Source organism: Bubalus kerabau, chromosome 11, assembly GCF_029407905.1.
Source record: "Bubalus kerabau isolate K-KA32 ecotype Philippines breed swamp buffalo chromosome 11, PCC_UOA_SB_1v2, whole genome shotgun sequence".
Classification (NCBI taxonomy): Eukaryota; Metazoa; Chordata; class Mammalia; order Artiodactyla; family Bovidae; genus Bubalus; species Bubalus kerabau.
The window spans coordinates 13,815,326-13,842,802 of record NC_073634.1 but is presented as its reverse complement, the minus strand read 5'-3'; the positions used below and the strand labels follow the sequence as shown (position 1 = coordinate 13,842,802).

Genomic DNA, 27,477 nt, shown 5'->3' with positions numbered 1-27,477 from the left:
TCTTGCCTGGAGAATCCCAACGACACAGGAGCCTGGCAGGCTCCAGTCCATAGGGTCGCACAGTTGGACAGGACTGAAACGACTTAGCAGGCACGCAGAAACATATAACTCATCTGCACAAATGTGGAGGACATAAAGGAATGGGGTGAGCATGAAGGTTACCAGTCTAATTTAAATACATGTATGATTTATGCAACAGACTTTATCTGATTTCATACTTCTTAAGCTTTTCCAAGGGATGTTGTATTACAACTTGTGTAGCCTTTCACCGTGTCTGTACTAACCTAAGAGAAAAGTTAGCTCGGTCATTGGGTCCTTTGCTCGTTTTCTCTTCTTTGCTGGTTGATTTTCCTTTACCAAAATGGCCCCGCTCTCTCCTCATTGGTGTTTTCTTCCCCCGCAGGTGGCAGCTCTAGCTCCGCCCACCAGTCACCGCTCGGGTCCTAAGTTCTTGAGAATTTAACTCACAGACTAGAGGGAGGGGGCGGGGCGGGGCGGATGCCGGACGTGACGTTTTCGGAAGCGCCGAGAGTCGTCCGCGGGGGACAGGTGGGGAAGGGTCCCAGCAGTGTGGTGGGGCCCGGCCGCTGAGCGTGATCGGAGTCTGACGGGGAGCGGCCACCGTGAGTGTGGGGCCTGCAGCCTTCTCCTCCCTGCGCCCCCTGCCCGGCCTGTCGCGCGCGCGGCCCCTGACGGCTCCGGTCCCCAGCCTGGCCCAGCGCGTCCCCTCCTACCGCACGCGATAGACGCGAAAGCCTTGAATAATTTTGCTCGGTGTTGACAACTTGGGCTTGAGTGCCTTCGAGAAGGCCTCAAGCAGTTGTCAGTGGATCCGTCTCCGCTGTAAACGCCCCCTTCGCTCATTCCTGGTACTTCCTTTCGCCTCCCAGTCATCTTCCCCCGCCTCGGTTTTTTCCGCCACTTTCCCCTCTTGTTTGCAGACGCTACATCTCCTCTTTGGAGTGTTGCTCAGCCTTGTTGTGTGGGGCAGCACTTGCTGGCCTTGGGAAAGGGTTCCATTCTCGACCAAAAAATCCTCTCCCGAGAGGTGATAAAGAGCAACAAGCTTCTCCTGCCTCAGTTTGCTTTGATGGGCTCTGCACTGAGTTTACTAATTAGTTAACTTGGGGAGGTTTTAGATTTGCTAGTGGCTTCTTGAGCCCCTGAAAAGACTCCCACAGAAGGTGGAATGCCTCTACATCCCTGGTAGTCCCCACAATTTTTGTACCCTTAGGGTGTTTGACGGAGAAGGCAATGGCACCCCACTCCAGTACTTTTGCCTGGAGAATCCCATAGGCTGAGGAGCCTGGTGGGCTGCAGTCCATGGGGTTGTTAAGAGTCGAACAGGGCTGAGCGACTTCACTTTCACTTTTCACTTTCACGCATTGGAGAAGGAAATGGCAACCCACTCCAGTACTCTTGCCTAGAGAATCCCAGGGACGGGGGAGCCTGGTGGGCTGCCATCTATGGGATCACACAGAGTCGGACACGACTGAAGCGACTTAGCAGCAGCAGCAGCAGGGTGATTGAGAAAAAGCTTGGTGGAGGAAGTGTGACCGAGAGATAGAGTTGACCTGGAGAAAACCATCTTTGAGGGAGTGCTTGGAATGGAAAACAACAGTGGGTAGACAAATGAAACAATATGAGGATTTCTAGGCAGATAAGAATCCTGACTGAAGCAAAAGGTCTCTGTTGGCAATGAGTGAGGTTTAAAAGGACAAAGTGAGTAAAGTTTAAAAGGACCAAATGGGGCCAGTTGACACAGGGCCTTGAATTCCAAAATCTGCTGTAGCTTGTATGTTCTACAGCATGCAGGCTGTGCTGTGTCGCTTCAGTCATGTCCCACTTGTGACCCTCTAGACTACAGCCCACCAGGCTCCTTTGTCCATGGGGTTCTCCAGGCAAGAATACTGGGGTAGGGGGTGTGCTGTAATTCAGTATGCATCAAATACACAGAATCTTTTTGGAAGTGATGTAGAGTGATATCTGACTGGAAGAAAGAATCAGATTCTAACAGCAACAGTATCAAGAAAGATTGTAGAATGACTGCAATCTGAGACCCAGGGAGGGGAGACTCCCGGGTTGTTTTTGTTGTTATTGTTGGGTTGGGTTTTGCCTTTCAAGTTACCTTCATGTCCTTTTGTTATTCAAGGAGTATTTAGTCTTCGAAGATAGATTTGAGTAAACTGTTTTCTAGATCTGAATTCCTTACCCTGAAATGATGATGTTGTACATTGACTGGACTAGTGATTTTATGAGCAGAGTCAGGATTATAAATATTCATCCCCACACCATTTCCCCTCACTAACCTTGTGCTGAAGTTCGAAAAGTTGTAGACAAAGTCTGTTACTCTCAGGTTAAATGATCAACTTAAAGTCAGTTAACAATCATCAGGAAATGTCATTGAGTGTTCTCTGTCAGATACTGGGGTGGGTGGAAGTGGGTAGCTGGGAGGAGAGATAATGGAAAAAATACAAGATACTGTCCCTCTTTTTATGGTGCCGAGGTCAGGGCCACTTAATGACAGGGGATGATTAGCATGAAAAGAGAACTGAACCCCTTGTGGCTCATTATAGTTATACCCTTTGTAGCACCTAATCATGCCACAGGCATTGTGGGTTTCTGAGTCTGTCAGTCCTTTCATCCTTGTGAAATGGGCTTCCTTGAGGGTCTCAGGCTTCTTGTGGGAAAGAGACCTTAGTTAATATGAGCAACAGCATGTGGTGTTTTTCTCAATTTCTTTGTAAGGAAGAGGTTTGTTGAGATGAACACCTGTGCCAAGGTGACGGGGGCCCTGGTATTGATGCCATCTTTTGTTTGTTTCAGGACTTCTTGGTCCTCATGTCTGACCATGGAGATGTGAGCCTCCCACCCGAAGACCGGGTGAGGGCCCTGTCCCACAGGGGCAGCGCCGTGGAGATCAATGAAGACATTCCACCCCGCCGGTACTTCCGCTCCGGAGTGGAGATTATCCGGATGGCGTCTGTTTACTGTGAGGAAGGCAACATCGAATATGCCTTCATCCTCTATAACAAGTATATCACGTAAGACACCTCCGGTTTCCTTTTTCTTTTCTGGTGACTGATACCCCACTCATGGTGCTCTTGTGCTCATTTATTTCTGCTCAGAATTGCTAAAACCAGAGAACTTTACAACATCATTATCATTAATCATTTTTGCTAGCAGCTCCTACATATTAGCTGTTCTTGACATTCAAAGACATGGGTACTGGGTACTGAAAATGTTGTTTTCATGACTCAGTAATTTCATGAGTAAGAGACCTAGCTCTTTGGGCTGTGCCCACATGGCCCAGCTGTTAGGCAAGAGAGTTGGTGTTTAAACTATACATGTTTTGTATTGATGAAGGATTTTTCCTGTCCCCTCTCTATTAAGGCAGCCAATCAGAGGGTTATTGTTGAGGTTTAGCAGAGCCAAAATTCCTCACCTCTACTTATTTTGTAGCAAACTGAGTGTCTCAGGAAAGAGTTTTTTCTTAACCTTTATCATAATCGTGTAAATCATTAAATAAGTACCGACCACCTACGGTTTGTATAGCTCATCATAAGACCTTTCCCTTGAGTCGCTTAGCCTCTTGCAGCATGAATTGAAGATTTCAGTTAACAGGAACAATTGCTAAAGTCCCAGTGACTTTGGAAAAGATGTGTAATTTAGGAAGGGAAAAATAATGTTAAAAGATCTCATTTGTAATTTCTAGTCTTGTCCTTTCATAGTAGTAGGACCTTAAGGTAATAATAATTTCAGTGTATCTGTATAGCTCTTAAATAGTTCATAGAATATTTCACCTGCATTTGTGTCATTTGATCTTTACAGTCCTGTGTGCACTGTGTAGGGCACATCATCCTTCCATTCTGCAATGAGGAAACACCCTCCAGGTTCAGTGGTAGGCTTTATTCCACAGTTTGCAGTGGCAAAACCTGGATTTTCCAACTCTTAATTCAGGATTCATTCTACAACATAAGGCCTGTTCTTTTTGTTTTCTTTTTGGTGCTGTTTCTTGAATTGAAGGTAGTCTTTTGAGATTATAGTCTGGTGACACACTAATTTGGGGTTATTTTTTTATTGTTTTTTGAATAGGTAACACGTGCATGTAGTACAGAATTCAGAAGGCACAAAAGGGTATATATATATTTAAAAACTAAATTTCCCTACCACTTCTCTTTTCCCCCAAACCTTTAGTTCCCCTCCCCAGAGGTTGGCACCCTTATTAGTTTCTTATATGTTCTTCCAGAGGTGATGGATGCATATTAATTATATTAAGTTTTTGATCACATACTGCTCTAAAGCAGTGTTTGTCAACTTTGGTGTTAGTGACATTTTGGGTTGAACAATACTTTGTTGCACAGGAGTGGCCTGTGCATTGTAGTGTGTTTAGCAGCATCTTTGGTCTTTCCACTCACTAGATGCCAGTAGAACCCCTTACCCCCCAAGTTGTGACAACCCAGAATGTCTCTAGATATCACTAATGCTTTCTGAGAGGGAAAACTGCCCCAGTTGAGAGCCAGTACTCTAAAGAAAAGTAGAGTGGATTGCCTAGAATTCATATTGTAATTTTAGAATGGAACAAAGGGAGTGCTGTGGTTTCATAAAGTTTCATAGAATTATAATTACATTTCTCCCTCTCTTTGCTATTAGGAATTTTTCATTCCTAGGCACAATGGGCACAAAATTTATTTTCCCGAGATATTTCTTTGGCTATTGTCCTCCTCTTCATTTATTCTGCTGCTGGTGGAACTAGTATATTTCCAGTAATCTTGTAGATAGCTCTCTCAGAATGAGGGGCATAGTTCCTTTGGGAAATTGTAGTTGAGTAAGTACAGTAGAATCATGGAATCACTCTACCAGGTGTTTTCTGAGGGCCTTCTGGGTCTTGTTGTTCCACATAGAAAGTGCTTTGAGGGTGAGGATCGTATTCATTCAGCAAATATATATTGTGTATATCTACTATCTACTTGACACTGCAGTAAGTCCTACATACATAGTAAATAAAATGGCCCTTGCCCTTATTCTCATTATGGGAGAAGACAGCATACAAGTAAACAAAGAAATATATGGTAACAAAACAGGGAAGCAACAGAGAAAGTGCCGTGATAGAAAATAACCATGGATATCTAATTAAATAGAGTAACATCTATCTGAGAATGTAAGATTTAAACTGAGACTTGAAGGGTGCCATAGAGTTGGTCATTCCAAAAGCATAAAGCAGAGCGTTTAAAACAGATAGTACTGTGTATTCAGAAGGTCTCAGGTAGAAAGACCTTAGTGTGTTCTGAGGATTAAAGATCATTGTGTTCGGAGTGTAGCAAATGAAGAGAGAGAATGACCTCAGATGAAGTTGGAGAGGCAGACGGGGCCAAATCATGGAGGATCTTATCGGCCACAGTAAAGAGTTAACATTTTATCTTGAGAGTAATAGAAAGCCACTGAAAAGTTTTAAGTGAGGCTGTGACCTAATCTTATTTACGTTTTAGAAATATAAATTTTGGCTGCCATATGGTAGCTGGTGGAGGGAGTGTTAAGGGAAGGCAGTGAGATTAGTTAGGAAACTCTTAACAGCAGTTCAAGAGAGAGGCTGGTGGCTTGAAAGAACATGGTAGCCTGGAAAAGAGTAGATGGATTTTGTTTTCTGGAGATAGCGTCCATGAGACTTACTCATAATTTTGGAAAGAAGATGGTATCAAAGTTGACCTCATTTTGCCTTGAGTAACAGGATTTGCCGGTCCATTTATTGAGATGGGGGAGAGTGGTGTCAAAGGGGGTTGTTGGGTAGTGGGAAGACAAAGAGTTCGTGTTAAGGTGTTAAGTTTAAGTTATCTATGAGATATCCAAGTAGTGATGTCCAGTAGGAGGTTGAGTGTAGCTGTCTGAACTCAGAGGAGAGGTCTCTGTTGGAGCAACAAGCTCAGGAGTCCTCAACATATAGTTGGTCCTGAAGCCATAAGGATGCTGAGACCATCTAGTGCAGTGGTTCTTAATCTAGGGTCTAGGAACACACAGGGATTCGTTGATAGAATTCAGTGTCCATGAACTTGGTTGGGAAAAACTTTTCTTACTTTTACTAATGTGTGGCTGAAATTTAGCACTTCCTTTAATTTTGAATATAGGCTCAAACCACAGTATTATTAATATTTGTAGTTTTGTCACCAACAGAAATCAAGATATTTTCATATTATGATTGTCCAGTAGGTCTCAAAATAACATTTATACTTATCACTACTTCAGAATTATAGTACAGTTCTTAAACCCGCAACTAGATCTTGTTTTTTAATGTATTAACAATGCATCAATAAGTAAGCACATGCCATCATTTTTTAATATTTTGAAAATTGTTAGAGTAGAATGGAGCTTTTTGTAATCTTTCATTATTTATATTACATCTTTAAAAAATTATTTCAAGAAGAGTCCATAGGCTTCATTAGAGGCTGGAAGGATCCATGGTGTATTAAAGGAAAAGAGACTTTGATTATGAGACTGTAGAATGAGAAGAAAAGGAACTTAGGAGAGAGCCCCAAGGTTGGTTAGTGAAGGGAAGGCCAGTAGAGGAAACTTGGAAGGAAGTTTTGAGAGATAGGAGGAAATCCATCACTTTGTCATGGGAGCCAAAAGAAGTAAGTAATTGCAGGACAATGGGCACTGTGTCATGTGGGCAGGGATTTGATGTCATGATGTGATTGGTAATCTTGGTAAGCAGTTTCACTGAAGTGGGTCAAAAGGTGAATGGGCGATGAGTATAGTTCTGAGATTGGCAAACCTTTCCTGTAGAAGGACCTGATAGTAGATATTTTTGGCTTCACAGGCAAGTTGGTCTCTGTCACAACCTCTGCTTTGTAGTGTGAAAGCAAGTCATAGATAATACGTGAGTGAATGAGTGAGGCTGTGTTCCAATGAAACTTTATTTACAAAAACAGATGGCGAGCTAGATTTGCCCCACTGGCCATAGTTTGCCAAGCCCTAGCATAGACAGCTCTTTGGAGAAGTTGGACCAGAAGTAAAGTGGAAAACTGAAATAATTGAAGGGGGACAAAGAGTACATGAATGTGTTTGTGTCTGTTTTCAGGTGGGAGATGCTAGAGCATATTTTTTGGAAAGGATACTGTGGAGTAGGAGAGGCTAATGGTACAGAAAAGAGATTGAGCATAGAAATAAACTCCTAAATAGGCCAGAGGGAGTAGGAGTAGGATTAATAGTACACAGAAGCTTCAGTTGATTTTTTTTCTGTGCCTTGTTATTACATTGAGTGATATGAATATCAGTGTTAACAAGACTGGTAAAGGGAGCCTGTCCCTGTATGTGGTGTTCTGCTTATAGGACCATTTAATGTGATGAACTTGGCCTGGAGGAGAGTCAAGTGAGAGGAGGGGAAAATGTATTACTTAACTTGTTAGATTTGGGTTTTAATTTGGGACATTGTTAGATTGGCTTGACCTGAATCAACAAATATAGCTACATTTATTTTTCTTGCAGATATCTTCAAGACCCTAACTCTTGATTCTGTGAGCTGACAAGTCCTAGGAGTTGCAAAAAAACCTTCTAGCTCAGTATTCTTGCTCTGTTTTTCTACCACACTTTACTTGGTATGTTCCTGTCAGCTAACAAGAGCTCACTTTGGCAATTATTACACTGAGGAGGAGAGAGGAGGGTAGGCCTCTATTTCACCACTCCTCTGCTTCGCCCCCCCACTACTGAGTCATTGTTCTAGACCTTTTGTGGATACTTTAATTCAAGATTTTAAAGGGTATATTTGTTCTTTTCCCTCAATCAGTTTAGGCATCTTAATGATCTCAAGCACATTTCCCTCCTCAGAGGTTTTCCTTACTGTAGGAATGCTTTTCCTTTTGCAGACCCCAGTATAGAAGAAGGATCCTCAACGTATTAAATCAGTACATATTTTCATGGTGAGCACAGACAGTAATCCAGGCAGTGGATTCTTTCACAGCTTTTTATGGTCATTGACTAGGCTGCATCAAAAAGAGTTACAGAGGCCTTAGGCAGTCCTGTCTGCTGTGTGAGCCTCTTACAACACAAACCTGCTTTCTGAAAATGGTCTGTCACCTGTGTTGAAAATGTTTCCCACCAGGATTGGGGCTTATGGACTGAAGAGGGTTTTCCTCTGTGATCATGCTCGCTTTGCTCACTAACTTTTCAGATTGGAAGAAATTAGAGCCCTTAATGCATCCATGTTATAGAATTTCTTTTTGACTTTTTAAATTATTTTTACACAAAATTAATATGTTTTCATGATTAAAACAGTTTGTTTTCAAACCATACAGCAAGGGAAATACTAAAGTGAAAAGAAAATGCCCATCCACCAGAGGTAATCATGTTCTATTTCTTGTGTGTTTATTAAGAAAATATCCCCATGCAAGCACCTGGGCTCATGTCTTTATCCTTTTTCCTTGGTGCCTGAACGAGATGATACAACATAGTCTTCTCTACAGCTTGCTTTCTTAACAGTCGTATCTTTACATATCAGGACACTGATCCATCATCTTATTCTGCTTTAGGGCTGTTTCTTCTACCTGGAGCAGTCTTATCCTAGATATCTTCATGGCTCACTTTTCCAGTCCTTACTTAAATGTCACCTTCTCAGTGATGCCTTCCTTAGCTGCGCTACCTAAAATCTCCATCCCTTCCATGTCACTTATTCCCCTTCCTGGTTAGTGCCTTTCCCAGCACTGATTATCTGCATACTCTTTGTTTGGTTTATTGTCTCTTACCCCCTGTCATGTATACTCTGGTGGGGAGGAATTTGTGACATTCACTGCCAAGTCCCCAGCCTTTATAATAATGCCTGACCCCATCGTAGATGCTCAATATGTGTTTTTTGAATGAAAGAGCGAATGATTGTGTTGTTGTTCCACATTTGGGTCTACCATAATTTATGAAGTAATCCCCTACTGATGGCCATTTAGGTTTTCAGTTTGCCTTTCTTTTAGGAACAATGCTATATTGAATAATCTTATTCATATATTTTTGTACTATTGTAGGATAAATTCACAGAGATGGAATTGTGAGCTTAAATGGTATACACATTTTAAATTTTGAATACTTGTCTCCTACATCCCTTCCTCCCCTAAGGAAAAAGGTATTATCAAATTCCTGTCCTGCTAGGAATGTGTAAGGACACCTATTTCTCTGTGTCTTTACCTACACTGATTGCAATCCAGTTTTAAGCCTTTGCCAGTCTGATAGATGAGAAATGATAGCTCATCTTAATTTGAATTTCTTTCATTTATAAGTAAAGTTGAGTACCATTTTATTTATTTCCCTCTTTTATTTACTTTTATGCATATTTTTTCCTTTTGTTCTTTTGGATTGTTTTGTTTGTGTTTTGCCAGTGCATCTTTGTTTGCTTTTGTACAGCTCCTCTCTCTAGACTGCAACCAGATACAACCCAGAGAACAGTATACCTCTGGGCCACAGCTATTCTCTGCCTGGAAAATTTCTAACCCTGGTGTTAACATCTTCCTCTCTTTTTCTTGCTCACATCTTTATTTATTATAATAGTAAAAACAATCATATATATAGCAGATGTTGGCTATGCGCTAGGCACTGTGCTCAGCACTTTATTTATTTTTAAACTCTGTTTGGTATCATAGCAACCATTTCAGGTAGTACTAGTTTGTCTCTGTGTATATAATTTATAGAGAGAGAGCAACTGAGGGATGGTGCTGGAGGTCACACAGCTGGTAGATAAGTGGCTAAAGCCAGGATTTGAACCTAAGCAGGGTGGCTCCAGAGCCTGCCCTCCTAAGCATTAAGCTTTCTTGCCTCCAGTGTGGGCAGTGGGTTGTGGTACTCATTCTGTTTTCAGGAGACCCTTCTGCCCACATGTCCCCGTTCAGAAAATTGACTACAGTTACTGAAACACGAGAAAGGTGTTCATGTTCAGGTCTGGAAGTTTTATAAACTTGTTTTATTTATTTATTTTGGCTGTGCTGGGTCTTCGTTGCTGTGCATGGGCTACTCTCTAGTTGCGGTGCAGTCTTCTCACTACAGTGGTTTCTCTTGTTGGAAAGCTCAGTAGTTGTGGTTTATAGGCTTAGTAGCTCCACAGCATGTGGGATCTTAGACCAGGGATCAAACCCATGTCCCCTGCATTGGCAGGCGGATTCCTAACTACCACCAGGGAAATCCTTCATGAACTAGTTTTCATTACATGCTTCAAAATCAAAATAATTTTTTAAAAAAAGGTATATAGATTTTTCACTCCCACTCTTGCCTCATGCACTCTATTTCCCCTGCCCTCTACTTTTGTTAGCTTCTGTATATACTTCCTGTGTTACTATATATACTTATAAGCAGAATCTGGAATCTGGCATTCTGAGCCCTCCACTTCTGGCTGTGACAAGTTACTGAACTTCTATTTGTTTTCACCATTCCCAAGTAGAAATCATAAATGTTAGAGCTCATGAATTGATTCAGTTTATTTTTCCCACTGAGCTTTACAGTCAAGGACAAGAACTAAAAGAGGAAATCTAGCACTTATGTTTCTCTAAGCAGTTTTCATCGGAGACCATAATGCACATATCAAACATAATGCACATGTGCACATATTACACATTACACATGTAATGTTCACATATAACACATATACTCTCTGAGCATCCCAGTGCTTAATCTGGTGCAAGGATGATTCTTCTACAAAGGAACATGAATCCCAAAGAAAATAAGCCAACAGCAAAGATCACACAGAGCTAGTAGTAATAGAACGTGGGTTTTCTCTTAGCCTCCTGCCTTTGGCTGCCAGACTGTTCACTGAAGAATGCTTTGTGACAGAGGGCTTTTCCTTTGGAAGCCTGTTACTGTCACAACCAGAAAAGAATTTCTTTGGAGGCGTATTTTTGGGCACAGGCTAGGATTTTCTCCCCTCCATAGTTTTTGTTGTAGGCGTCTCGTGCTGCTGAATGCCTGAATTGGGAGAAGAGCAATTCTGTGGCTCTTTACGGGGCTGAGGGTGAGTGGGGGAGGTGGCCTGTTACCTGTGCGTACCTGGAAACAGGGTAAGGGAGTTGCACTGTTTCAGAGTCTTTTGGGCATTTGCATGTCTTCTTTGTATCACCATCAATCTGTTCTGTCCCCTTAGGCTCTTTATTGAGAAACTACCAAAGCATCGAGATTACAAATCGGCTGTCATTCCTGAAAAGAAAGACACAGTAAAGGTGGGTCTTCACTTTCACTCCTGCCCATCTAAAAGCTTCAAAGAGGCACAGACTAACTTCCAGATATAAGTAGCAGAGTCTGCATCTGAATGTCAAATCCTGCAAATAGGAGATAAGGCCATTTCAGTAGATCAGTTACGAAGTGCCAGGTACAGTATGGCAAGGGTAATTTAAATTACATTATTTAAATGTTTTTAGAAGTGGTGTTGCCATTGCCAACTTGACTTAAGTCTTTTTACTTTTCTACTTAATTGGCGACCATTGTCCTAACTCTCAGATTTTAATTTTGTATCCCAGAAATTAAAGGAGATTGCATTTCCCAAAGCAGAAGAACTGAAGGCAGAACTGTTAAAACGATATACCAAAGAATATTTAGAATATAATGAAGAAAAAGTGAGTATGTATTAGCAAAAAAAGGAAATTATTTTGGCTTATTAGGCTGTGTTCCAGGAATCTAGTAGGTACTTCAGCGGATCTTTTGATTTCATTGTGATATTTTATATTTTTGGCAAAATCCAGAAAAAAGTGTTGAGGCTGAGGATTCTAATACAGATTAACCCCTTTATCTAAGAGGATGACTTGAAGGACAGAAAATCTATTGCTTGCCTGTTACGTCTAGAGCTAGAACCTAAGAACAAAGAAAGTTCTCACTAAAGTATAGGGTTTTTAGATCAGAGAATTTGGGGATTTGATTCACATTTGATTATATCCAAAACAGATTATACCTGTTTATAATAGTCAAATTTTTTCACGCTATTAATATTTTCAATGACTTCTTGTTAGGAAGAGTCAGTTAAAACATGTGAGAAGCTCTGAGGCAGTGTCACTGGTCTGTCAGCTGGGAACACACACTGCAAGCATTTCGCATTCTTTTGTACACTCTCCTGAACTCTATTCTGGACTCTGATGTTGAAAATCAGCTGAGAGGAAAACAGCTGTATATTTCTAAGGTACCTAGTGAGTGAAAATCTTCATGAAGGAAGCTATTACTTGATGATTCTTAATAGTTTAAAATGTCACTCTGTATTTTACTAATCACCAGAAGAATTTCAGAGGCTTCATTCAGGATTAAAATTCAATACAGACCCCCTACATGGCGTTTATAATTTGGGATCTGGTTCCTTTTCACAGCCCTACTTGGGATACAGAATGTATACATGGCACACTTAGAGACTAAAATTGTATATGATATGTATGTGCAGGCAATATGCTGCATTGACATTTTGGTAAAGAAGAAAATGCATTAGTTAAGAGTTATTGGGAAAGGGTACTGAGAGGATCAGGACTTTAACTGTCGTTGAAAAATAGGTGTACGGTGGTTAGATCCATTAGGGGTAACTGTTCTATGGGTGTAGAGGCACTGAGGGAAGCCTGGATTCTGTGTTTGGAAATCAGGCCAGAACATTTGGGGGCAGTCTCCCTGCTAAAAAGCTTTGTCCTCCTAAGGTGTGAAGTTACTTGAGTGTAAAGTGTTATTGTTAACTCCTATTTGTGCTTTGTAGAAGAAGGAAGCGGAAGAATTTGCCCGAAATGTAGCCATGCAGGAAGAGCTGGAAAAGGAAAGACAGAGGGTGGCACAGCAGAAGCAGCAGCAGTTGGAGCAGGAGCAGTTCCATGCCTTTGAGGAGATGATCCGGAACCAGGAGCTAGAAAAGGAACGACTGAAGATTGTGCAGGAGTTTGGGAAGGTGGACCCTGGCCTGGGGGGCCCACTGGTGCCTGACTTGGAGACGCCCTCCCTAGATGTGTTCCCCACGGTGCCTGCTATATCCACACAGCCTTCAGACTGTAATGCAGCTGTGAGGCTTGCCAAGCCACCGGTGGTGGACAGATCCTTGAAACCTGGAGCACTGAACAACTTGGAAGGTAGTGAATTCATTCGCTCGAATCCTTTTCCATCTCAGCGGCAGCCAAAAAGGGCGTCATTTCAAGGGATTCAGCGGACGACTCCCTCCGTGATCCTACTCATTAGGCTCTGGTCACAGAAATCCATTTGATCAATATTATCATACTGTGTTCTATGACAGCTGTATTATAAAGTGGCCTTTGCTTAAGCCATATAATTTACCTGGGCTAGGTTGATTTTCTGAAGCGCTAATAAAATCCTTGAAAGTCAGACTCACTCTCAGCTTTTAAGGGTTATATAGAGATTTGACATGTTCAGTGAACCAGAGACCACTGTTAACCTTTTGTAAAGGAAATTTGAGATTTATAGTAACACTTTAAAATTCAACAACTGACTTAAAAATAAAAGCTACTGAACTGTGTTTGCCTTGCAAATATTCCTAATTGGTAAGGAGCTTAGTCAAGGTAACTATTCTGTGTGCTGCTGCTGCTAAGTCGCTTCAGTCGTGTCCGACCCTGTGCGACCCCATAGACGGCAGCCCACCAGGCTCCCCTGTCCCTGGGATTCTCCAGGCAAGAGTACTAGAGTGGGGTGCCATTGCCTTAGTGGTAATTCAGTCTAGCCATAAAAACTATTGAGTCTTTCCTTCTCTCACCAATGAATAGTTAACCAAGAAAATAACAGTAGCAGCAAAATGATGAGTATGCCTTGATGATTAGAATAGATCTTTTTGTTAGGAATTGTCTTTCAAGTAGTCATGTAAGGAATTCAGCTTTGCAGAATCTACTTAAAAGGACAAAGTAAGAGTGGGCAAGAGGTGTTAGACTCTGAAGCTTTCAGGATTTCTCCCATGTACTTGGCAGGGTTGCCTCTCACTATTATTCCTGAATAGCTCAGAAACTTAAGTAGTAGTTTCTCTTTGTCTTCACTTGAATGATTAAAGCCTCTTCTCTTTTCTTGAAACAACCTACTCCCAGTGGCTGTGGTCAGAGGTTGGAGAAGAGCCTTTGCAGCCCTTTCTCTTCTGCCATTAGGATGAGATCCCCACTTACTGCCTGCAGTTGGGGGGACCCCAGTGATTTGGCATTGCTCTCCTAGGGCTGCCAACTCTGAGGTCTGCTTGGGGAGGCTATGCCCCATGGTCTTAGATTTTTTTTTCTCTCTCCTTTACAGCTCCTACAATCGATGGATTGCGCCACGTGGTGGTGCCCGGGAAGCTCTGCCCACAGTTTCTCCAGTTGGCCGGTGCCAACACTGCCCGGGGAGTGGAGACATGTGGAATTCTCTGTGGAAAACTGGTAAAAAAAAAAAAATGCTTTCTAGAGCCTAGACTGTTTCTTCACCCTTGGCCTCCTGTGACTTTCAGAGAGATATCCAGGGTCAGTTACTCTTTGTACAGATCCCTCTGCTGAAGGGGCCGTGGCAGCAAAATGCAGTGTCACCTTGAATTTAGTGGCCCTGGATTTGATTAATTTGATTAATCAATTAATTAATTGAATTTAACTGAGTATTTTAATGCTGGTGATAAGAAATGCTTAATTCTAAACTTGGTAGGAAGATCCCTTGTTCAGCTTTTGAACACCTGCTTTATGGTAGATCATCAGAATATGAAACATGTAAGGCAGATAGCATCTGTCCACAAAAAGTACCCAGGCACTTTAGAGAGATGGGAGATATACACCAAAAGAGTTTGCTGACTAGCACGTACAATAAAAGCACTAGGAATTATGGGGAAAGAAGGATCATTAAATGGAGATGCTTAAAGAACTCATTACTAGCTGCTGAATAAATAAATGAGTAAAGTGGAATAGACTTAAACTGAGCCTTAAAGGTTGGGAAGGGCTTAGAGAAATAGTAAAAGGAAACTACTCTAGACATGAATGAAGGAAGAGAAACAGTACTATACCCAGAGCTTCTTAAGATTCATGAGCAGACCTGTTTGGCTGCAGCAGGAAATTCCCACAGGGCTGTGGGCATCTTGGCCTTGCAGAGGGCCCCAGGCAGTGTACTTGGGCAGTAAGAGTTGTGAGCAAGACTGACATGAGGGACTCATCTCATGAAGGAGACTCATGCTGGGAGAAGGGCCTTTGCTCGTATGGAAGTTTAACTTTCCACTGCTGTGACAGAGAGGGTTGCCTACGTACTGCGGAATTGTGACGAGCTGTTTTCTAATTTGACAGATGAGGAACGAATTTACCATTACCCATGTTCTCATCCCCAAGCAAAGTGCTGGGTCTGATTATTGCAACACCGAGAATGAAGAAGAGCTTTTCCTCATACAGGATCAGCAGGGTCTCATCACACTGGGCTGGATCCATGTAAGCAGTTCTGAGCCCTCCGGGGGTTCATCTCACATGATGTTATAGACGCACTGCTTGTTCTTTTCTTGAAGCAGAGTGAATTGTATCCAGACTGTTCAGATGGTTGTGTTCCCCTCTGTTGGGTACAGACTTGACTTCCTTAGCGTACTTACCTGCTTGCACTCCAGTGTTGATTTCTGGGGCTTTTCATTTCTAAAAGATGTTATGATTTATTATATTTTTAAGAGATGCATATATTTTTGACTGTGCTGGGTCTTCATCGCTGCACACAGGCTTTCTTTAGTTATGGTGCATGGACTTCTCACTATGGTGGTTCTCTTGCGGAGCCTGGGCACTGGGTACCTGGGCTTCAGTAGTAGCAGCACTCAAGCTCAGTAGTTGTGGCACACAGGCTTAGTCGCCCTGCAGGTCTTCCCAGATCTGGAATCGAACCCATCTCCCCTGCATTGGCAGGCAGATTCTTCCACTGGACCACCAGGGAAGCCCAGGACTTTTTAATCAAAATAATTTTTTAATAGAAATGAAATTCTTCCTCCAAAGTCCCAGTTTCCCTGTGAGCATGAATGTTGATAGGATGCTAGCTGAGAGTGTATGTGAGCCTTTTCATTGCCTTACTTCATACAAATGATGTTCCTGAAAGGTGTACAAATCAAAGTATTTAAAATGAACCAAGGAAGTTAATTCAGATACTTGCATTTCATCTTTCTTAGAACAACCTATGAAAGAAAGTGAAAATGTCAGTTGCTCAGTCGTGTCTGACTCTTCGACCCCACGGACTGCAGCCTGCCAGGCTCCTCTGTCCATGGAATTCTTCAGGCGCAAATACTGGAGTGGGTAGCCGTTCCCTTTTCCAGGGGATCTTCCCGACCCAGGGATCGAACCCAGGTCTCCTGCATTGCAGACAGATTCTTTACCATTTGAGCCTCCAGGGAAGCCCAAAACAACCTATATGTAAACCTTTATGTAAATCCGAAAGGCTATCAAAATAGAAAATTTTTAAGTATCTGCATATCCTAACAGTCTTCTAATAATATTCAGGTAAAATATAATTCCATCCCTAAAGATTACATTTTAATTTTTCTTTTTATTCTTTTTACAACCCCTCATTCTCATAGACCAAGCTGTTTTTTACATTGTGTGACAGGGTTCCACACAAACAAGGCAGCTTATTTCTGGGTTTGGGAAGATTGCACGTCCCTGCATATTGGCACTGGGGAAACACTGACTTGTGAGGCGGTCCTCTGTGCCTCTATCCTTTCGTAAATACTTGCTATTGTGTATCCCCCATTATAGATACACGGGGGATAGAAAACCTGTGTCTTATCCACCAGGGGATACAATTTGAGTAAGATTTGATTTTAGTCTAATAGAGGAGATTGACATATAGACAAGTCGTTAACTCCTTATGTGAAGCAGAATGTGCCTAGTGCCTTAAGAGATGCCCTGTAGAATTTAGAGGAGGGAAGGATCACAGCCGGGGTGATGTACTAGATTTGTGGTGGGGGGGCCAAGGGAGGGTTGCATATGGAGGGGACAACAGTGAAATAGGTAGACTGGAATCCTGGGGCATTGAGTGGTCCAGTTTTCTGGGGCTTAGAGTTCATATCAGGAAACAGTGATAGATAAGTTTTCACATAATACATTAGGAGTGGTATTTGGGGTGGACAGGCAGGATAGTTCTGCATTTTAGTGAGTAGGATGAGGCAGGGAGCTCATTTAAGAGGTTAATGTGATGATTAAAATGTAATAATGAAGAGAGCCAGGGTGATGGTAGTGCATTTGGGAAAAAAAGAGACAAATGTAGGATTTCAGAGGATGTGGGGAATGAGTCAGAGAGGATGATGAGTAAATGTGATGACTTAGAAATTTCAGGCCTGACTCATGGAAGTGGCAGTGATCAATCATCTCATAAGGAGAAACAGAGGTTCCAGCAAGAGAACTTACTTGGAAGTGGGGCAAATGTTGTCTTCAGTTCTGAGTATATTGAATTTAAGATACTGGTAAGACATTGGGCTTCCCTGGTGGCTCAGGTGGTAAAGAATCTGCAGTGTGGGAGACCTGGGTTTGATCCCTGAGTCGGGAAGGTCCCCTGGAGAAGGGAATGGCAACCCACTCCTGTATTCTTGCTGGGAGAATCCCATGGACAGAGGAGCCTGGAGGACTACAGTCCATGGGGTCGCAAAGAGTCGGACACGACTGACTTTGACTTTTTTCTTTTTCCAGACATTATATCAGTAGAGGTAGTTATCAGGAATTTGAACTTGGAAACAAGGTCAAGGTGGGAAAGAGAACCAGGAGACCTCTATGTCAAGCTGACCTTGGAGGCTTTGGAGCTGGGGGAGGGTGGAGAACAAGAAGAAATTAACTTGCAGCTGAAGGCCAGGCCACCTAGGGGAGCATAGGGAGTGGTCAGTCATGCAGCACAGAGATGTCAGAGAAAGGTGAGGTAGTGCTGAGGCATAGATGCCAAAGGAGGAGGAATGTCTCAGAGAGAAACTTCAGGATGTTCACTGTGTCACATGCTGCGGAGAGCTCCAGGATGATGAATACTTGTATGGGCTGATTGGACTTGCTGAGTCATTGATGACCTCAGTTTAGTGGGTTTTAGGCAGTGGTGGGAATAGATTTAAAAGGTTTAAGAAGTAATGGGTATTGAGGTTGTGGTGATAGTGAAATGTACACTAATTTTTTGAAGAGCTTAGCACTAACTAGAGGAAAGGAAAGAGATTGAATAGTGGCTTAAGGAATAGCCAGGTTGAGAGAAAGTTTGCTTGATTTATGGTTTAGTGTGTGAAAATGTGTTGTTTTTATTTTTATTTTCTTGAAACCTTTATATTTGAAATATATATAAGAAAGTATTATATAAACTAAATGTACACTTTAATGAATCATTAAACAAAAATATATGTGTACACATTACCTAGGTTAAGAAATAGAGCATTGCCAGAAACATACTCCTACCCCATGCTCCTGCCCAGTCACCCTTCCTCTCTGGTACAGGTAATCCCTCTCTTGATTTCTTTTGAAATTCTTTGCTTTCTTTATAGCTTTGCCACCTTAGTGTGTGTCCCTAAACTCAATAGTTTGCTTTTTCCTGGGTTTGAACTTTACATGCACGCGTGTGTGCTCAGCCATGTCCAGTTCTTTGTGACCCCATGGACTGTAACCCGCCAGGCTCTTCTGTCCATGGGCTTCTCCTAGCAAGAATACTGGTGTGGTTTGCCATTTCCTCTTCCAGGGATCTTCCTGAACCTATGCGCCACCACGGAAGCCCTTTTGAACTTTACTTCAATATAATTATATAATATGTCTTCTTTTGTATTCAGCTTCTTTTGCTCAGTGTCTTTAAGGTTCATCTGCATTCTTGTGTATAGTTGTCTGAGCATGTTTTTAAGCCCAGTGAGTGGGTGAACTATAGTGGAACCTGTGAATGAGATGTAAAAGGACAGGAGAGACAAGATAATCTGGAGGTAGGAAGGAATTAAGTCAAAAGTACAAAGAGGGTGTCATCTTCATATTAGGGAGAAAACACTCCTCTACAACCGAATTGAAGGAAGAAAGTTAAAGAGAGATTTTCAAGGTTATAATTGGAGATGTTGAGGGAACTCATTTTAGGCGATCTTTCAGTGAGGTTGAAATCTAGGTCCATTGCCCAGCGGGAGGAGACAGGAGAGTTTAAGAACTGGACAAGATGAGGCAAAGTTGGGAATAATTACTGTTTAGACTCTAGGTACATGTTAGCCACAAGTGAGTAAAAGTATTTTTAATATCAGTGAGAGCCTAGCTAGGAAGAAATTTAGAACTTAAATTGATAGTATTCCAGCTTTTTCCCCCCCATGATATTCCTGTACCATTTCTTCCTAACTTGGGATTAAAAGCAAACCAAAACATTACCAGACGGTCATGTTTGCTCAGATCTTAAAGTTGGCAAGAGGAGAATGCAAAAGGTCCATTCTTCCTTCTGTACCGTGCCAGCTATGAATCAGGTTCCTGGTCAAAATCTTTGAATTGTTTCTGGCTGTGCTGGGTCTTCGTTGCCATGCAGGCTCTTCTCTAGATGTGGCAGGCAGGGGCTACCCGCTGGTTGCAGTGCGTGGCTTCTCCCGCGGGCTGGTTGCAGTGCGTGGGCTTCTCCCGCGGTGGCGTCTCTTATAGTTGCAGCACGCGGGCTCAGCAGTTTCGGCTGCCAGGCCCTAGAGCACAGGCTCAGTAGTTTTGGTGCATGCGCTTAATTGCATGTGGGATCTTCCCAGAACAGTGATTGAACCCACTACTCCTACATTGGCAGGCAGATTCTTAACATTGAGCCACCAGGAAGCCCCCCTCGTCAAAAACTTTGTATGGTCATGTTTATCACCAACTATCGTGCAACCCCCAACTCAGTATTCAAGGCACTCCTTCACCTTGTCTCAGCCCTACCTTAGCTGGCATTGTTCTTTGTGGACACTCTGCTCATCTGAACACCCAGGCTGCCCTCAGCATTCACTTTTCTCACTCATTTCTGTTCCTTTGGTGTATTGTTTTTTGTTTTTGTTTTTTTTTTTTTTTTTTCATAAAAATGCCTTCCTCTATCTCCGGCATGTGGGCACAGTGGGCATAACTTTTTTTTAAGAAACTCAACTGTGACGGGAAGGAGAGAAGGCATAGTAGTTAGAGGGGAGCATAGGCTCAAACAAGACTTTTTGGTTTACAGTTTTTTATTGAGGCCCTGCTATATGTCTTTATGTCGTCTTTCTAGCTAACCCGCCTTTAGATTGGAGACCTTCATCAACTTGTGTAGACCTTGTTTGTTCTCAGTTAAAATTCCAAGCTCTAACATGGGATGAAAGGTGTTGACACAGGCCACATGTTCCTAAAAGCCTATGGGATCGTATTCTTGTTGGTAGAAACTGTTCCTCCCTTGTGGTCATCGAAGTCCTTTCCTGCCCCGCGCAGGCGTGTGTGGATTTGCTGTCAGCACTCGGCTAACTTGTTCCTGTGTTGTAGACTTCTTCCACAGTGAGCTGGTCACAGCGTTTTGTGCAGCCATGCTTCTCGGATGAGGCTACGCATAAGAATTATTTAATGAGCTTTAAAAAAGTATTTTTTTCCTTCTCAGGATGGATATTTCCAGGGTGGGGTGCAGGAACTTGTGCTTTTGACAAGTTCCCTTAGGAGCTTCATTTTTGCACAATAGAGTTAAAAACACTGGTCAAGTGTGCATATTTATTTTCTGTGCTTTTAAGTCAGTAAAGATTGGTGTTCTTTTTGAGTCATATTTGGTCTTTCCTTTTTCCATCCTTATTATCTAACATCATACCCCCTCTAAGATAAGTCTTTATATAGTGTTCATTTGTATACAAAGACAGTGTTCAATAAAACATTAAATAACTGGGGAATTTCAGTGGTTAGGACTTGGTGCTTTCAGTGCCATGGCCCAGATTCCCTCCCTAGTTGAGGAACTAAAATCCCACAAGCCATGCAGCACGGCCAAAAAAACAAAATTAAAAAACTGAAAACAAGTGAGATAAACTGAATGAAATTTATATGGTGCTTTAACTGATTGCTTTCAAATTTCAACATCGTGGTCTTTTTCTCAGATAAGACAGGGTCCTTGTGATTAACCACCCTCTGAAATCCCAGTCACCCTCTGCCTCTCATATCCTTGAATGACATGCTTTAACCACAGGCCAGCTTTTGCCACTTTTGCCTATGGAGCCCCTGACTTGTGCCTGACTTTTAAACCCTTTTGTCAGGAAGAAGCATCATTCATCTGTGGTTTGTTAAGTCCTTGACTTGTACCAGGTTGAAGTATTGGGTAGCACATACCATCTATTCCAGTATGGGTGACTTTCCATCGTGTCGAGAGAGCTTGTGAGGAGCCAGATAGATCTTGATGGTCAATTAGAAATTATGAGTCTGTGCATACTCATGTTAAATTACATTTGTTTACAATGCAGGGAAGGAAGTTCATTCCTTATTAGGAACTTCAGGCATATTCCTCATGGCTGCTAATGACTTTATACTTAAGGCGATCATGGCAAGTTATTGAGAATTATTTGGCTCTGCCTTCCTTCAATGGGGGGCTTCCCTGGTGGCTCAGATGGTAAAGAATCTGCCTACAGTGTGGGAGATCCAGATTCGATCCCTGGGTGAGGAAGATCCCTTGGATAAGGGCATGGCAACCCACTCTATAGTATTCTTGCCTGGAGCATTCCATGGACAGAGGAGCCTGGCAGGCTGCAGTCCATGGGGTTGCAAAGAGTTGGACATGACTGAGCAGCTAACATTTCACTTTCTTCATGGGCTGGGCTTGCCTGTGTATTCTCACTGAGGCTTTTTTCCCCTCTTCTCAGACTCATCCCACGCAGACAGCCTTCCTCTCCAGTGTTGACCTACACACTCACTGCTCGTACCAGATGATGTTGCCAGAGTCGATAGCCATTGTTTGTTCCCCCAAATTCCAGGAGTAAGTACATAGGGTGTTCAGGGGAAAAGCCTCAGAGGAAATGTTCTGCATTCTTAAGACCTTGTTCTCTATCTAATATATAGATTGTGATATTTGATTGGCTTTTCTAAAGGTCTTCCTTTTAAGTCCTGTAGCCTGATAAACCTACTCTGCTTGTTTACAAAAGTATCCAAGCAATAATGTAGGTGCTTTTATAAGAAAAGGATGTAAGAAATTTGAAGTGTTTGACTTGAAGCAGTAGGAATTTCAAGACATTGATGTCAGATTAGAGAATGTCAGTATCCAACAGATTATCTCTGAAAATTAACTTTTTCATTTTAAACCCTGTTATTTACTATGAATTCTCCCAGTAAAACTGATGTGGTGGCAGTGATGAATCACTCCTGATTCATTCACCAGAGAAGAGATCTGCGGGCCAGCAGACGTTTGAAGGTGTCTCAGAATGAGCTCTGCCCTGCCCAGTGTGTGTGTGATTGAGGGGACACCTTTGCTGGATTCTGGACCTGCTTTTTCTTATTTCAGAACTGGATTCTTTAAACTCACTGACCATGGACTAGAGGAGATTTCTTCCTGTCGCCAGAAAGGATTTCATCCCCACAGCAAGGACCCACCCCTCTTCTGTGTATGTATCCCTGTGGAGGAAGCTGGAGCTACGCTTTAACCAGGGAGCACAGTCAGAGCTGATGCGACACAGTGTCCTTCACGGCCCACACAGAAGATCAGCCTTGTCACTAATTTTTCTAAATCTTCCTACAAAGACATGTGTGGGAAGCAGTGTGGAAAAGGAAGGGGTTTGAGTCTTAGCTCCGCTACTTAAGGGTTGTGATCAAGTTATTTAACCTTCCTGGGCCTCAGCTTTCTTGCCTATAAATGGAGATGATGATGATGATGATAATAATATATACTTTTACAGGTTGTTGACAGGATTAAATGAAAGTACCAAGTGCAGTAGCTTGCTTATTAAACATTAGGTTTTTTTCCTTCATCATCATCAGTTGCTAAGCATGCATTTCAATAAGAGATTTGAATTCAAAAGAAAAAAGCCATTTAAGATAGGTAAAGTATATTTAATTTTGGAATTTTGCTTTTAATTTGATTTTAGGCAATAGAGATTTTTATGACCTTCTTAGAAAGTTTTTCCCCCAAGTGGTAAATGTTGTGGGTTTTTGGTAAATTCACAGTGGTAAAAAGCTGTGGATAAAAAGCTGTAGTTGCTGATAAGTATGTTGCAGTATTCTCCTCAAATCTAATGAGATAGTACTGCCTCACTCCGTGCTGGCCATGGAGTATTATTTCTGTTGGGTTCACTGAAAAGAAACCAACGTGGAAAAGGGACTCCAGAGCCTTGTCACGTAAAAGAGATGAGGGATGTTTAGGAGAGAACCCCAGGGAGCATCTGAGAACTGACTGTAAGTGTTAGAAGAGCTGTTGTATAAAAAGGTCCCAGATATTTCATATGACTCCCAGAACCAAAACTTAAGACCCTGTGAAAGTGCCAGTTTTCAGCTGAGTACGAGAAAGAAATTTCTGACAGATTTGCTCACAAATAGGGAAGTCTGCCTTGGAATGTAGTAAATGGCTAAGTACCAGGATGTTGAAACAGAGACTGCACAATCCCCCAGAAAGGCCTAGGCTTTCAGTTAGGATGACCCCTTGCGCGTGCGAAGAGGGAGTATTCCCCTTGTGAGAATAGGTGTACTTTATCATCTGGTTGACATAATGACCCAGCATACTGCAATTAATTCAGCAGTTATTTAAAATAAATGTGTATTTTATAAATGACTCTAGAATACACATACATTTGAAGAATAAATGGAGATATATAGGTCCATATTGATTCAGACTACAGGCTATTGATTCTGGATTGGTGGAAATAATAATTCCCAGACCCCTTACCATAATTGCCACTTAAGTAACAGTCTGGCTTCCAGCCTGGGAACCACTAGCCAGAATGAGCATTTTAAGTATTTAAGCATTTAAAAGATGACTTTTCTGAATTTCCCAGGACTTCCCCTTTCTTTCTGTTTCGCTCTTGCAGAGCTGCAACCACGTCACTGTTGTGGACAGAGCTGTGACCGTCACAGACCTTCGATGAGAGTTTGACTCAGACGCCTCCCAAGAATTGTAAAACCATATCAGTGTACTGTAGCCCCTTAATTTAAACTTTCCAGAAAGCTCTGGAAGCTTTTTAAAACAATAGGAAGTATCACCCAGGGGAGAACTGATTTTCTATTTCTGGTTTGAAAAGAAATAATCAAGTATGTTTTCTAGGCACATCTGGAAAAGAGCATGGTCATGCTAAAGCAACTTTTCAGTGTGCCTGTAACTAAAAAATTAAGTTGAAAAACTGTGTAATGAAGACTCACATGTGCTTTGTCCAAGATTCACCAATTGTTAACATTTTTTCCCTGTCACGTATCCTTCTAATTTGCCAACTTGTTTATTGTTTACCTTTGGACTAATGAAGAGCATCTATGCAGAAGTTTGGAAGCCATTTAAAAAATCTTTGGGTTTTTCTGTGGTTTATGGCAAGATTAATGAAGCTTATTATAAGGCTGAAGGTCAGCTTGCTATGTCTGACCAGATGGTGAGGTTCAAAAACCCTAAAGAATGATTTTGTCAGAAATTATTGTTATTTAACAAATATTTCAGGGTATTTTTTCTTCTACAATAAAATAACAATTAACTTATATATATATATATGTTGTGTGTGTGTGTGCTCTAGAATGATCTGTTGGATCAAGCATTGTCTAGACAGACAGTGCTTACTAAATGCTAACACAAGGTCTGGTTATTTGGGGAAAGGTGAGGCAAAAATAGAACTTGAGATGTGTCAACATTGCAGGTGTGCCCCAGTTCACGTTAAATTGTTCAGTCCTTTCATTCTGCCTCTTGCCATCTTCCAGAGGTGTGAAGTCATCTTTGTTCTTTTGGTGCTGTCTCAAGTGGGTCATCCATTCACTTCCTCCTTGTGCCCTAAAATCTTTCAGCTGAGGGTAATAGTGCCTTTATTTGGAGTACCAGGTTACACTCCAAATAAATGATTATATTCCCGTGCCAACACACCCTACTGGCTTTATTGTGTTGGTTATTCCTTTCTGATTTAAGCAACATCGAGGGAGATGTTTGAAGCTGCTTCATTTAAAAATTTTGTGTCCTGAATATATTCATTCTTTATTACTTAGGTTTGTGGCCCTTGAACTTTTCCCCTGAAAGAGACAAATGTCTATATTCATGTTCTCATAGGTTCTTAACTCCAAAGATACTGGAAGTTCTCTTTTCTGCAGTTTCAGAGTAGGTGGGAATGTGGGGCTAGGCGGGTCTGGGCAAGGGAGAGTATCTCTCTGGCCGGGACCCTCCTTTCCCTGCTTTAGCCCCACAGGCAGCCTGGTCCGCCCTGTCCTTACAGCCCCACACTTGCCTGGCTCTGTACTTTCTAGGCAGTGCCCGCCTCCTTTGCATTCTCAAGGCTGCTGTCTAGTTTATGATCTTATTACCCCTTACTTGAACTATTTCAATAGACTTCTTACCAGACTGTTTTTAGTGTTTCTTTTTTTATTTTTTGGTGGCACTGTTTCTTTGTTACTGTGCACAAGCTTTCTCTAGTTGCTGCAGACGGGGGGCTGCTCTTGGCTGCGGTGTGCGGGCTTCTCACTGCAGTGGCTTCTCTTCCTGAGGAGCACGGGCTCTAGGCACACGGGCTTCAGTAGTTCAGCACGTGAACTCAGTAGTTGTGGCACATAGGCTAGTTGCTCCATGGCGTGTGGAATCTTCCTGGAGCAGGGATCGAACCTGTGTCCCCTGCACTGGCAAGGGGATTCTTGGCCACTGTACCACCAGGGATGTCTTATTAGTGTTTCTTGACTCGAGTCTGTTCTGCCCAATACAGTCAGAAGAAGTTTCCCACATTACAGCCATCCTCATGTTTCCTCACTTACTCAAAAACCTACAGTAGCTTTCTGTTGCTTAACATCTAAATTTAGCCTTCATTCCAGACTTACCATATGCTCACATTAAGCTCTTACCCTTGGCCACACACTAGTTACCTGGGAAGCTTTTTAAAAAGTACTGATACTCATGCTTTGCACCCCACCAATGAGATCCAGATCTCTGGAGTGAGACCTCAGACACTGTTTTTGTTTTTGTCTTTTAAGCTGATAGGATTCTCAAGTATAGCCAGGGTTGAAAACCACTGTACTAGTCATTTATACCTAAAAGTTTTGAGCTCTCATCAGTCTCTGTACATCATAGACATGCAATGAATATTCAGGGTAGATTTCCTTTAGGATTGACTGGTTTGATCTCCTTGCTGTCCAAGGGACTCTCAAGAGTCTTCTCTAACACCACAATTTGAAAGCATCAATTCTTTGGTGCTCAGACTTCTTTATGGTCCAGTTCTCACATCTGTACATGACTACTGGAAAAACCATAGCTTTGACTATACAGACCTTTGTTGGCAAAGGGATGTCTCTTCTTTTTAATATTCTGTCTAGATTTGTCATAGGTCTTCTTCCAAGCAACAAGCATACTTTCACATACTCCTAATTAAATACCAAACCAGAGAGGAAGAAAAAAGCCTCTTAAACCTTATAATGCTCTCTTGGGTACCAGGCACTTTATGTGGGAAGCATTCCCTAGTGTGGCTGGTGTCATGATGGATATGTGTTGCTTGAGAGGCGAGGGTTTCAACTTTCACTTGGCACCTCAGAATTTAAAATCATAATGCCTATCCCCTTTGATTGCTGTTCACTTCTAGGTTTCAGTTACCCCAGTGGAAGAAATGTTTTCATGTGGGGGAGAGTGCGGGCTCAGTAGCTGCTCTGTGGCATATGGAATCCTCTTAGACCAGGGATCAAACCCATGTCCACTGTATTGGCAAGTGGATTCTCAACCACTGGACCACCAGGGTAGTCCCCAGGGCTCATTTCTTTTTGTGAGGAGCTTTGCTTGGGGCACTGAGAAAACCTGTTTGGATCACTGGAACATTATCCTTTTGGGAGGAAGTGCTAGACTAAACGTGATATTTTGATTCTAGGCCCAGATGTTCGCTTACCAGCAAGTCACCTAACTTCCCGAACATCTTTAAAATCTATAAAGTGGGATCAGTCTAATATACCTACCTCAAAGGATAAAATGAACTCCATATGTAACTATGAGAGTTGTAAAGATGCTGTAAAGGCTTAACGTACTTACTATTTGTATCTCTGGAAGACTTAGAGTTGAGGTGCCCTTGCTTCTACCTGTGAGACCTCTACCTGCTTCAGCTTCCAGCTAGAGGACTCCTCAGACAGATTCATGTTGTTTATCACTAACTGGGCTTCAGCTCCAATTATCTTTTCTGGTCTGCTCCGATGTTCTGAACTGAAAAAACGGAAAACCTCAAGAACCAGAAGAAATACTCCAAATTTCTACTCATTTTCCCTAAGACTCGGAGCAGAGCCAGGACTTAAAGAGATGGCACCGTATCTTTTATCTCTTGTTTCCACCCCCACTCTTTTTTAAAGCTCATTTTTGACTGGAGGATAATTGCTTTAATTTGCTGGTTTCTGCTGTACAACAAGATGAATCAGCTATAAGTATACATATGTCCCTCCCTCTTGAGCCGCCCTCCCACCTCCCCCACCACCCCATCCCCCTGGGTCGTCACAGAGCCCTGAGCTGAGCTCCCTGGGTTATACAGCA

At 42.2% G+C, this 27,477-nt stretch overlaps 1 protein-coding gene across 5 annotated transcripts; it reads left to right on the top strand.

The window, feature by feature from the left end:
* Positions 1–24,491, top strand: STAMBP (STAM binding protein). 5 transcript variants are annotated; one of them, XM_055539629.1, is made up of 10 exons: positions 1–145; positions 2,827–3,044; positions 11,105–11,180; positions 11,478–11,573; positions 12,683–13,046; positions 14,200–14,324; positions 15,207–15,344; positions 21,683–21,795; positions 22,318–22,417; positions 23,834–24,491. In XM_055539629.1, the coding sequence occupies exons 2-10, from the start codon at positions 2,842–2,844 to the stop codon at positions 23,888–23,890; spliced, it is 1,272 nt and encodes a 423-aa protein (XP_055395604.1). In that variant the 5' UTR covers positions 1–145; positions 2,827–2,841; the 3' UTR covers positions 23,891–24,491. The 5 variants fall into 5 exon arrangements, with proteins under 5 accessions (XP_055395604.1, XP_055395601.1, XP_055395605.1 ...); XM_055539626.1 differs by lacking the exon at positions 1–145 and adding an exon at positions 452–549; XM_055539627.1 differs by lacking the exon at positions 1–145 and adding an exon at positions 484–623.
* The last annotated feature ends 2,986 nt before the right edge of the window (positions 24,492–27,477 follow it).

Bases quoted from the DNA above. Each gene is read 5' to 3' on its own strand.
- STAMBP (XM_055539626.1), top strand. From the start codon at position 499: ATGCCGGACGTGACGTTTTCGGAAGCGCCGAGAGTCGTCCGCGGGGGA. The intron at 3,045-11,104 runs GTAAGACACCTC...CTGTCCCCTTAG, and splicing joins CTCTATAACAAGTATATCAC to GCTCTTTATTGAGAAACTAC. The intron at 11,574-12,682 runs GTGAGTATGTAT...TGTGCTTTGTAG, and splicing joins TAGAATATAATGAAGAAAAA to AAGAAGGAAGCGGAAGAATT.